This window comes from Engystomops pustulosus, chromosome 3 (assembly GCF_040894005.1).
Source record: "Engystomops pustulosus chromosome 3, aEngPut4.maternal, whole genome shotgun sequence".
NCBI classification, from domain to species: Eukaryota; Metazoa; Chordata; class Amphibia; order Anura; family Leptodactylidae; genus Engystomops; species Engystomops pustulosus.
Window position 1 is genome coordinate 183,645,586 of NC_092413.1, and position 13,395 is coordinate 183,658,980.

Sequence of the window (13,395 nt, forward strand, 5' to 3'; positions counted from 1 at the left end):
AGGCGGTCCCCTACTTAAGAACACTCGACTTACATACGACCCCTAGTTACAAACGGACCACTGGATATTGGTAATTTATTGTACTTTAGTCCTAGGCTACAATAATCAGCTGTAACAGTTATCACAGGCGTCTGTAATGAAGCTTTAGTGTTAATATTGATTCTTATGACAACCCAACATTTTTAAAATCCAATTGTCACAGAGACCAAAAATGTCCTGTCTGGGATTACAATGATAAAATATACAGTTCCGACTTACATACAAATTCAACTTAAGAACAAACCTACAGACCCTATCTTGTATGTAACCCGGGGACTGCCTGTATATGCAAGGGCAGCGCGCGGGCACCCGTAGCTTCAGAAGAGGTACAGTGGGGGGCGTTGGAAAGGTGAGTGCAGAGTTTTTCGGGTTGTTTAGGCTGGACAGGGGGCTGCTCTCTATATACTGGGGGACAGGCACTGGCTATATAGAAGGGGGCTGCTGGCCATATACTAGGAGGCTGGGTATATACTGGGGGGCATGTGCTTGCTGGCAATACACTGGGGAGGCTGTAACCAATGCATTTTCCACTCTAGGCTTATACTCGAGTATAAACGGTTACGGTTAGTTAATTTACCAGGTGAAAGACATGAACCGAACAGGTGAGTTTGATTTTGAAGGGGAAACCTGTTACAAATGGGATTCACATGTTCAGTTCATGTCTTTCACATGTTAAAATAACAAACTGCACCTAAAACCACGTAAAAACTTATAATAATGCAGTTATAACTGCAACATGTGGACGCACCCTGAAAGTGTTATCTAATTTTGATAACTTATCTCATTTACAATTTGTATGTAAGTCGGAACTGTATATTTTATCATTGTAACCCCTCCCAGAATTTTTTTTGGTCTCTGTGACAATTGGATTTTTTAAAAATTTGGGTTGTCATAAGAACCAGGATTAACATTAAAGCTTCATTGCAGACACATTTGATACATGTTATAACTGTTTATTGTAGCCTAGGACTAAAGTACAGTAAATTACCAAAATCCAAAGGTCCGTTTGTAACGAGGGGTCGTATGTAAGTCGAGTGTTCTTAAGTAGGGGACCGCCTGTATATACAAACTATGAAATTATACAGCTATTCTTCTCTTGTTAGGATATATTCACGCTACTATACAATTACTTTGACATTTAGGGAATTGTGTGTTATCCTCTAGATCTCCAGTGTATATATTCCAGACACACTGTCCTATAGAAGATGAGTATGTTCATGTGCAGGAATATGCAGGGACACTTGTCTGAAACAACTAAAATGGATTGCCATTTATAAGACCCTTAACCTGAGCAGTATAGATTCAGGTTGTACCCTTAAGGTCCCGGATTACTCGCTACCTACTTATAGTTTCAGATACAGAGTTTTTTTTTTAGACTGTGTCCGTCTGGAGAAATCAAGGTTTAATGACCAGAGGCGACAGAGCTTTTTTACTATGAGAACTGTCAGTCTGTGGAATAGCCTGCCTCAGGCGCTGGTCACAGCAGGGACAGCAGAGAGCTTTAAGAAGGGTCTAGATGCCTTTTTACACATAAATAACATTGATGGTTATGTTATATATAATTATTTCCCCTAAATCCCTTCCTCATGCAATCCCTTCCCTTCCTTGATGGATAAGTGTCTTTTTTCAACCATATAAACTATGATACTATGATTTAAAATGTAGGGTGATTGCTTTATTACTTTTTTATCCGGCATACTACAGTATATATTATGTCTAGCTGTGCAGTGATGTATTACACAGAACAGTCCACCTCAGATTGACATGTCCGCACTAGTCTTCTTCCCTCTTCATTCCTTTGAGGTAATGTGCGAAAAGCAATTATTCCTCTGATCTGAGATGTCAGCGTGAAGTGATAATTGCTAGGTATGAGTGCTGCTGGGTTATAATGCTTTCTGTGTTCACTTTGATATGAGCTTTTTTTTTTCAAAGTTGAGGCAATTTTTTTTTGCCCTCTATTACTGACCGTATCCTTGGCAAAATCAATGTTGTGTATCATGTAGATCCAACCCAGCACAGAAGCTGTGTGATCACCACAGGAGCTAGCCTATGAAAGAGGCTGCGGTCAATGATCACGCCTCTTTAACTTCTGCAAAACATATCTTGCTATAACTAACCCACAAAAAATTGTAAAAATCCTCATGCAAGCATAAACTGTACAACGTCTCTTTCCAGTGCCCAAAAAAAGAAGCTGCTGCGGGGCAATTCTACGCCAGGTCCTGCCTGCCACAGAATTGTGCTGTAACCTGCAACAGATGCTGGTGCAGGGCAGGAACACCCTGTTCCGGCCCACTCCGACTACAGGTAAAGTTTTTCATCCCCCCCCCCCCAAGCACACATTGCATGGAGGTGGCGTAAGGGGAAAATCAGTCTTAATTCCTGACCATGCTCCAGGAATTCTGATAAATCCCCACCTATATAAGTTCAGTAGCACCATAATCATAGTGACATGAAAAGTATAGAGAATTGTTATTCTTGCCACAAGCAGAATGCCACAACATTTGAACTAAACGAGAATTGTATTTATTTTTCACCTGTTTATTAAACATATTACAGTAAGTTTTCTGCACTCCAAACATGGCACCATTCAAAAATTCAACTGGTCCTGAAATTAATCTCACTGACACTAACAAAAATAGGAAAAAAGTTATAGGTTTAGGAAGGAGAGTAAAAAAAACAAACAAACATGGCAACCGATCAGTTTTCCAAGATGGCGGCGCCTACTGGCAACGTTGTTGGTTGCCATGGTCGACTGCGGCACTTCACAGGTTAATTGCCACGAACAGTGCCAGCAGTGAGAGGCAGAGCTGTGTTCTACAGCTGACACCCTCAGTGTATGGAGAGAGCTTAGACTGTGAGCTCACACCATAAACCCCCTGCAGCACCACAACGTTATAGTATGTTGTGGTACGCAAAGGGGTTAAGGAGAACATGTCAGGACAATTTGGGATCCTAAACCACCCACAAGTCCTTATTTATTAATGGTTTAGTGCCCCAAAATCTTGCTGTATTTTTTGCCCGCAAAAAAATTAATAAAGGTACATATTCATCTGATGAATGTTATGGGATTCATCTCTAGTTAAGTATAAAGACAGATATAACAGGGTTAGGCCTCTTTCACACGGACGTATTCCCGCCAAGCCGTAGCCTGGGTCAAGCATGGAGAAGTATCCACCTGTAAACACGGGAAAACTCGAATATGCTCTATCACACACACGTATGGTGCCACATGTTTGTGGTTACCGTACCGCAGCCGGGCAACAGAACCCTCTATAGCAGTGATGGCGAACCTTTTAGAGCCTGAGTGCCCAAACTTCAACCAAAAGCCACTTATTTATAGCAAAGTGCCAGCAAAGCAATTTAAGCTGTAATTTATTTCTCCTTGTTCTTTGACAACTTTCAATCGTTCAGCCTCCTAAAGACACCGACGCATTTGAAAGGAGGAGGGCATATTCGCCTATCATTGTAGGAAGATTCTGCAGGAAGATTCTTTGAGTCCTGTCTGGTGAACTTCATGCTGCGGTGATGGCCTGGGTGCCCACAGAAAGGGCTCCAAGTGCCGCCTCTGGCACCAGTGCCATAGGTTTGCCACCACTGCTCTATAGGGACTTATTGCAGCCGTATATACGTCTCCACAACTTCCATGTGAAAGGGGCCTTATTTGGAGCACTGCACCACAAGGACCTGTAGTTGGTTTAGTGTCCAAAATCGTGTTGATGTGTTCTTTTTAATTTCAAAAGTATAATACATGATGGTACAGAGGGTGAGATAAACAGCAGTTAATAGAAATTTTAATCGAACAGTCCACATTGATATGGATATATGAATCAGCATATTTAGGATTCTGTCTATATTTGCCCCAAAAACAATGCCTTGCATCATATTTTGTAAGGGTTTAAGACAGTTTTTAGATACTTTTAAGAGTAGTACTACAGAGGGATGTGACTTGGGAAAATAGGCTGGAAACTGGGAATTATGCAATAGACAATATACAATTTTGGTGCAGATTTCTAATACAAAGTGTACAGTTAGACTAGACAGTCTAATACTACACCAGATTTGTCGTCCAGCAGTATAACACTGTCCATCTAAATTTACACTGTTCTACTTTTAGGCACTTTTGATTAATCCACCCCATTGACTCACATTGTGCTGTTCTGGAATGTTCTTGAATCTCCATGAAATACCTAAGATGTATTTGTGGAAGATTGTAGGAACTGAGATGGGTAACATTGTCTTTCTGTATTGTAGATGTCCAACTTCACCTTTACTTTTCTGTGTGTGATCTTGGCAGGGTTAGGATCCGGTATTTAGTGCCCTAAGAAGATTAGCGAAATTATCTGCCCAACCCCCTCATCCACCAAAAAAAAAAAAATTTGGAAATCGAGCAGAGGGGAAAAAATTTTATAAAACCCACGCCCATTAAAAATCATAATTAAAAAATCTAAAAGGCCAACTGCTACAGGAAAACAAAAAAAAATATGTACTTCACATATCGATAAATACTAGAGATGAGCGAGTATAATTGTCGGACGAGTATTTCCCCTGCTCGAGATCGAGCATTTAATTAAGAAAAGACAGTGAAGAATACAATTAAAACAGTGAACACAGGATCATTTAAGTGAAGAACACTTTGCAGATGTTCCGAACACCTGCTAACTGGAGTGAAACAGGGCTGGAGCAAAACGGAGCGGGCATCATGGAGTGGAGGCTGGATCAGGCATGCAGGAGCGGGGGCTGAAGTGGAGCGGAGCAGGGACTGGAGCTGGCATGGAGGAGCGGAGCGGGGGCTGCAGTGGGCATGGAGGAGCGGAGCGGGGGCTGGAGCAGGCATGGAGGAGAGGAGCGGAGCGGAGCAGGGGCTGAAGTGGAGGCTGGAGCGGGCTGGAGCAGGACCAACAGTCCGACCCTGATCACATCACAGCCCAGCCCGAGCACAGTGAAGAACACAGTGCAGATGTCCCGAACATCTGCTAACTTATCGGAAGACACGCACGCCGAAAGGTGTTCTTCACAATAGTATGTGAAGAACAATATGTGTGAAGAACACATCTGCAATTGTTCTTCACACATATTGTTCTTCATATAGTATTATGAAGAACACCATTCTGCGCGCGTCTTCCGATAAGTTAGCAGATGTACGGAACATCTGCAATGTGTTCTTCTTCAGTGTTCTTTCAATGTGTTCTTTCAGTGAAAAATGCTCGAGTCTCCCATTGACTTCAATGGGGTACCTAAATTGATTATATAGCACATATAAATATATACCTGAAATGTAAATAAATAGGTATCTGCAATGAATATACTGAACACATAAATATATGCAGTGAATAAGGCACACATATAAATATTTAGCAGCAATGACTATACAGCACACATAAATATATATCCGCAATAAATGTATTGCACACTAGGGCTGCCATTAGGGAGGCACAAAGATCACTTACTGGTTCCAGCTGTTTCCTTCTCCCTCTGTGCTTCCAGGTGGACTCCCTTACAAATGTGGCCCCACACCTCCTTTAAAACGCAGCACTGCACTTCCCTTTAAACTGCAGGACAACATCCACCATTCTCCTGACGCTCCTGCTGCTTCCAGCTCTTTCAGCAGCCCTGTGCTTCTCAGACAGGACACAGGCAGCTTGATTATACAACACCTGCATACAGGTGTTTTCCCTCTTTTTTTAATGCTCAGGGTCCTGACTCTGGTTCTATGTGACAGTGTCAGGACCAAGTACGGTGCCCAGAGGACCCAGTGGTGAGTACTCCTCTTCCTCAGGACGCCAAACTGCCCTGGGTCCTTACGCCAACGCATAGAACTAGCATCAGGACCCTGAGCAATGAGTACATGTCGGACATACTCACCACTACCCCAGCAGGGTTTCCATCCCTGCTTTAAAGGTATAATTATTAGATGTTTCAATTTATCCACAGAAATTGCTGATAAATGTATGATTGCTGCAGGCCTGACTGCAGTAGATTTGAGAGTGGGAATCTGTGTACCCCCTATGTAAATGGTGATGGAGCATTTACACCGCAAATTCATTCAGACTCTATGGAACTCCAGAAATAGCCAAGGCTTGGCCTGTCTATCGAGTCCCATAAAGTTTGAATGGAGCAAAAGAGAATATAATCCACAGCTGATCCCTGCCAGCTACTACAGGATTCCCTTGGTAAACTATTAGATATTGCACAACTCTTTAAGTTTAATATTTTATAATGAAAACACAGACGAGCACCGGAATAATGTAGTTTTCGAACCCTGTTAGCATTTCTGAGAATTATCATGCATACACTGTACTTTTGGAATAGATGTACTGGTGGGACAGGCTTATCTAGTTTCTGAAGCATCTTAATGGCTCGTTGGGTTTGGCTCAGGAAGCTACAAACTTGGTAAAAAAAGGAAAAAAAAATAAATATCACAAACAGAGTTTCCCTTTAGGGCTTGTTTATAGCATCAACATGGTTTTCCATGAAATTCTGGCCGAGCTGTTTTTCTATGGAGGGAGTCTCACAGTGACATGGAATCTTGATGTTGCTTGTAGAATCCTGTCCGCTCTCCATGACTTACTGAAAGGTCATGTGATAATTCTGAGCCCTGTAAGATGTGGTGGGATTTCTAAACCCTCTTTGACCTCTGCCACTGGAAAGTCCAGGAAATTTAAGTCGCACAGAGAGAAGGTCAAAGCTGACTGTATATAATAGTCTTCAAGAGCATTTCCCCCAGGGAATATCTATAAGTCCATGTTATTGGTATTATTGGAACACTACAGTATGACGTGTTATCTGTGATTGTTCCGTAATTTTAGATCTGATAGTTCAATCAAGTTTATTAAACAAAAAAAAAATAAGAAAGATAACAATAACGGCATAGTGCAGGCAAACACATATAAGTAAAAGTTCAAATAGGCAACATCTACATTATATCAAAGAACAACAAGCTCTGTCTGGAGCTATATAGATGGTACTCATAGCAACCAAGGTCTCACCAAGACGTGAATGCTTAACTACAGCCTGGCTCCACAAGGAAAGGCCTACTACTGGACTAGGATGTGAAGCACTGAAAATAAAAGAAAAGAGGGGTGCACATGTTATACATGAGATGTAATAACATAAAACATAATAAATTGCTCCACAATTGAAGCATGGCCACTGGGAACATGTCCCCCACCATGGAACCGGATGTCAGAAGTCCCACTGGGGAGTAATGTAGACAATGCATGGGACCATAGTCCGTAAATCTAGGTGGCCCTTCAAAAGTAAATCATGCCAGGAAAAATAATACTAAAGGTGCCACCATCATCAGTCAAATAGTTTGTAACTACAGAAAACCAATATACAGAGGAGAGGGATGAAAAATAAAGCGGAAAAAAAGAGAAAATAGGTACTAGATGGAAATACTGTATAAAGTGAGGGACAGAAGCTGGGCATAGAAAGACCATAAGGTAACATGAAGGACCGCCCGGGAAGGGGGAGTGGGGGATTTCTGGATTCACTTTTTCGTAGATTACAATGCTTGCACAGGTATTTAACAAGTGTCTGCGCCGGGATTTTGACGCACACAATCCTTTTTTGGCGCAGCTGCACTGGCTTTCATGCGACACAATTTAGGGGGCGTGGCGTTGGACAATCCGACTGATTCGGACTGAGTGCAGGATTTAACTTTCAAAATGTGTCGCAAGCCCGAACACTTACATCCCCACTAAAAAGATGGTGAACTCTGTTGGACCTGAGCGGGGAAGTGACACATGCAGGATAACGGGCGCACGATCTTAGTGAATTGCGGCACGGTGCATTATACACATGCACTTTCAATTAACTCTAGCGGCACTGTAGGTAAATGTGCCCCAATGACCATGTAATTTCGGATTTGGATGCTTTGCTGTAGGGTACTACGTATCCATAGTGACTTTGCAAATAACCTCTGAGAGATGAAAGAGAAGTGGTAGCCACATTACTCACCAGAGAATGGACGGCTGATTAATGTGTTAATATTATTTTGTAGCCCTTACGTGGATGAATCGGATGTAACAGAAGCAGCCTTTTTGAATGAAATATGTTATGATGACTAATAATAAGGTGAGTAACAACTTATCACCCAAGGTGTGGAGAGGGCATTATGATGTAATGGCACACCCAGTTCAAAATGGATTTTAATAGGTAATTGTTGCCACTACATGTCTCTGCTACTCTTGGTTTCCTGAATCTAGTGCCATGTCAAGGCAGGCAGCCACTGCTATAATGAACTTGACGCTTCCTTTATTGGATTCAATAATCCTCTTCCTGGACAGTGGGATCTCATTGCCTGAGGCCACCGCAGGAGTTTACATTTTCAATTTACTCTTGGGTTGTTATGGCACATCTTTCTTGGGAACTGTTCATGAGTTGTTAATTGTGTCCATATACCCACTATTTATATTTGCTGTGCAGGATCCCCCATTTGTCTAGTACTATCCGCAACCCTGGACCGGAATCTAAGTGGCCCCTGGTCTTCGCCAGAACCCGCCGCAAAGCGGGATGGTCTTGCTGCGGCGGTGTTGCCACCAGGTCGTTCCATAGGTGCGACTAGGCCCTTGGTGGCAGCCAAGGTAGGGAAGCAGGAAACAGGACCTTGGGAAGGCAGGACCTCAGGACTGCCGCGGGAACGCCACAGGAACACGGGAACACCACATGAACAGGGGAATGCCACAGGAACACAGGAGAATAGACATATGGAGGAAACTTGAGAACGCTAAAACACTAGGAAACACAGGAGGGCTTTCACTTCAGGGAATGACTTGAAGATCCGGCAGAGAGTGAAGAAAGGTGCCGAATTATAAGGTGGAGCCGTATTAGCCAGCGCCAATTAGAAGGACCCTGGCCATTTATATCCTGAGAAGTCGAGCGTTCCCTAGCAGCGGGAGTGCGCAGCCTGGAAGGAAGCACCCGAGCAGAGCCTGGAGAGGTGAGTATGGGCAGGGGGGACATTGCGCCACGTAGGAGGGCACGGGTGTACCCGCGATCCATACAGGGGATCGAGGGTAGGGCCATGACATAGTGTTGTAATTTAGTTCTCTGGGCGTGGGACAATATTTAGAACAAGGTCTCCCTAATTAAATTATAAATCACAGAACCCCTTATCAATAATCATACAGTATACACAATGCCCCCTAAATTTGTTACAAAAACGCTGTCTTTTAAAGAGAACCTGTCACCACATTTTTACAAATACAGCTAGTGACAAGTTCCCATTTAGCCCTATTAACTTACTGACACTCTTAAATAAAAGTAGTTTCCCTTACATTTTCCCTGGTATTAGAGAAGGCTTGTCCTGCTTGGCCAGCCCCGCAAATCTCCTCCCCATGTCCCATCTCTTCTCGGCATATTATGTGACCAGGGTAACATCATCACGGGTCCTTTAGCCTCCTAACATTAGTAAACTACTCCATGCATATATATGATTTCATGTGATCAGATCATACATGAGGTAGATGTTTCAAATGTAACAGGACCTTAGATGATGTCACTCTGGTCACATGCCCAATGATGTAACAGAGCTCTCTCTCAATGTCCCATATAGCAGAATATTATAACATTCAGACCTGCCAATCAGGAGGCAGGACAATGCAATTCAATTTTATTATGCACGGCTCAATTAGTGTTAATGACTCACATCAGGTGAGTTGCATATAACTCTAGTACTACAGTGACGGATCACAGCGCTAAGGAGAGGGGTCCGGGCGGTTATTACGCCCCTGGTCCTAATACAAACAGGTATAACCCCACTGCCATATAAGTCTCAGTCTCATAAAGGGATCTCTGTTTTTCCCCAAAACGTGTTTTGTTTTTTTATCAGACGTTCCATATAAATCTCACTCTGTTGAACCTACCTTGCCAACGCTGTGGTGTGCACTCCTGCATATATGGATCCCAGCCATGATACTAGTATCCTTACAACATGCTCTTCCCTAGTGTTGCGCCTACAAAATGCACAACCCATTTTGCTAAGCCTTTTTAACAATACCTACTCGGAAAGACTGTACAAATATTATTACCCTATGGTAGTGGTGGCGAACGTATGGCAAAGGTGCAGGAGGTGGCACTCAGAGCCCTTTCTGTAGGCAGCAAACTAGACAGTTCGAAGCAACTTAAAAGATGCTGCTTTTAGTCATGTTTTGATACTTACTTCGCAACTTGGGACTGTAGGAAAAGGGAGAATGAATAGACAGGGCCGAATTATCTTTGGAGGACCTCCTACTGGGCCCACGATTCTCTGTGTACAGAGGGACACTCGAAAGAAGCTAAAATGATGCAAATTTTCCATCTTTCTACTGTGTTGCTGTCCTCAGGAGGCCAATATGATTGTTGAAGAACATGGAGCAGTAAGTTACTGCTTTAATTTTTGGTTGGCATCTCGCGATAAATAAGGGGGGTTTTGGGTTGCTTTTTGGGCACTAAAAGGTTCGCCATCACTGCCCTTTGGGCTTCATTTCTTTCTGTTGACTATTTCCCAGTCCTACCTAAATAAAGCCCTGTGTGATGGTGGAAGTTCAAACTCTGTACTGGCTCAAATCTCTTGATTTCAGGGCCAGCGCATATGCACAGGGCATACCTGGGCTAGGGCCGGGGCTCAGAGCTGCCAGGGGGCCCACATAAGGCTGTGAATAAGGAATCCATGGGGGTGAGGTGGGCTTTATACAAAATAAGCACGAGGGGGCTGATTGGTAAGATGATGTAGGTAATATTGTAGGGAACTAGGGAGTACTGTAGAACTGTTTTAAGACTGTTTTAGTTTCTGAATTTTTAATGCCGCCACATGAGTTCAATGCAAAGGGTCCCACTGAGGCTCTGTCGCCCAGGGGCCTACTGAAGCCTGGAGCTGACCCTGTTGACTATAATGGGTTTCCTCTTGCAGTCCACACCTTTGTGTAGGTATTAAGCATGAAGACCAGAGGAGCTCTATAGAAACTGTACCCAAGCTAAAGCAGACGGTGTCTTAGAAAATTTTAAGCTGTAATATTCTGTAATGTAATTTCATATAAAAGTTAAGGCATCTGTGATGTTCCTGCAGCAACAATGTATTGTGTAGCAATGAGAGTGGGAGTCAACCATATTTTACTAAACACACTTACACACTTTCTATATACTTTCTGTATAGCTTTATTGCAAAGTTTATTTAAAACTTTCTTTTGCAAATGTCTCTTCTCATGTTTGGAAATGGGGACATATAACACATTTCTTAGGGTTTCCAATTAGAAGATTCACATTTAAGTCTCTAGTGGTAACTTGATACCATTATCTATGTCTCCCACTTCTTTATCCTACCTGAGAGTCCAATCATCATTGATGATTCAAAAGAACTTTCTGTATACATCTAGCAGACCATAACAAGATCCAGAATAATCCTTATAATCTATAAGTCTTGGAATGGCTTATATTACCATATTTTCACATTCATTGTTCACCTGTAAATTATGGACAAGATCCTAGTGCCACATATATGGAATATTGGGGCGGCACGGTGGCTGAGTGAGTAGCACTTCTGCCTTGCAGCACTGGAGTCCTGGGTTCAAATCCCACCCAGGTCAACATCTGCAAAGAGTTTGTATGTTCTCTCCGTGTTTGCGTGGGTTTCCTCCGGGTACTCCGGTTTCCTCCCACACTCCAAAACATACTGTTAGGATGATTAGATTGTGAGCCCCATTGGGGACAGGGACCGATTTGACATGCTTTGTGCAGCGCTGCGTAATCTGTGTGCGCTATATAAATAAATAATAATTATTATTAATATTATATTATTATGGATGTATTAAAGTGAATGCTATCCCTTAAACTTTATTAAGCGTTTCTGATACAGAGCTCCATGCAGCTGCCAGTCCAGAAGAGAAGACATCACTCCAAGGTGCTAAATGAAGGCCAATATGGTCAAAATGTCACACTTCGGGTGAATGAAAGTGACTGAAGTGAGTACTCCACATCTTCGGGTTCACTGTAAAAATGTTATGACGTTAAAAAGGTGGACAACTAATCTAAATCTGGAGATAGTTCAGACTGCAGGTCTGATTAGGAATCTATAATGTAATGTAGACAACAAAGCACATATTATACTTGATATTGACGAGATCTGAAGCAACAGGGCAACAATCAGCAACAATCAGCACTAACGATACACTATGACAAATGAAGTACAGTCGTGTTTCACAGAACACATCCCACGTCCTTCTCTAACACTGGTGTAGTATTTCTGACAGCCCAGTCCTTTGTTTTGTGCGTCCTCGTGTTTTGATGTGTCCATAGTACAAGAATAATGGGTTAATCTTAAAGAGTTCATTAAAAGTACAGGCGGAAGCTGGGGAGGTGCCAAATTCTCTCTGCACAGGAATAGCTCTGAGACGAAGGGAATGGGACAACACAATCTGATGTCTCTCTATAAACCCGTATACAAGCCAAACCGTTCATTCTGGTGATCATGGATATTCCACAAGGAGTTGACTGTGGAGAGGCGGCCGGACCAGGACACAAAATGAATGGAAGCAACGTCTGGAAGTTAATGACTTGTCATCCAAGCTGCATTAAGTTGAAAACAATGGCCCATAAAACGAGTTTACCGCTCTCGAAGCAGAAAAAATATAACTGCCTTCAAGAAGTGACCTAAGTTACAAGCGCTGGAGACCAGCCAGTGGGATCGTAGACCGGGTTCAGTGGTAACGACACATTTTGTGACATCAGTCTGTGAATAAAGAAGGAAAAAAACAGAATTAAAATGATTACAGATTAAGCAAATATGGATTATCCTCTGTTCACTCTGTTGTTATGGGATCTGTTTTTACAGGATCCAGGATTTTATTATTCAGAGCTTTTATCTCCGATGCTTAGCCAATGTCGATCAGTTTATGCTAGGCCAGCTTCAGTGTTAAATGTCATCATTAAACAAAATTTAAAGGAAACCGACCATGAGGAAACTACTAGAAGCAGCAGACCTGATGGAAGATTCCTCCTGCTTGCTGCTGCCGTTAATATGTAATTTAATAATCCTGGAACCTAACTTTTAACAAAAAATGTTATTTTAGTAATATGTAAATTAACTGCACAAGGCAAACAAAGAGATGAAGCGGCACTCACCTGGATAATACTTCAATGCTTTTAATAGGGGCACAGACAGTACAGGACGCCGACATGCGGCAAGGCGACGGGCCGTTTGGCGCTAAACAGCGCTTTCTCTAGCCTCTTAACTGCAGAGGCTACTGGGGCGTGTACTAGACTGGCCGGGCACTGGGAGCTAAGACTAGTCCATGCCCCAGTAGTCTCTGCAGTTAATTTACATATTACTAAAATAAAGTTAGGGTAGGTTCCAGGATTATTAAATTACAGATTAGGGCA

The 13,395-nt window shown here is 42.6% G+C and overlaps 1 protein-coding gene across 1 annotated transcript in view; it reads right to left on the minus strand.

Moving 5' to 3' along the window:
* Window positions 1-6,908: 6,908 nt before the first annotated feature.
* BOK (BCL2 family apoptosis regulator BOK) overlaps window positions 6,909-13,395 on the minus strand; it is a 31,159-nt gene continuing 24,672 nt past the window's right edge. The window contains exon 5 of the mRNA XM_072143195.1: window positions 6,909-12,745. Coding sequence (XP_071999296.1) covers window positions 12,620-12,745 — 126 coding nt within the window. The 3' untranslated portion in view covers window positions 6,909-12,619. The remainder of the gene's footprint in view (window positions 12,746-13,395) is intronic.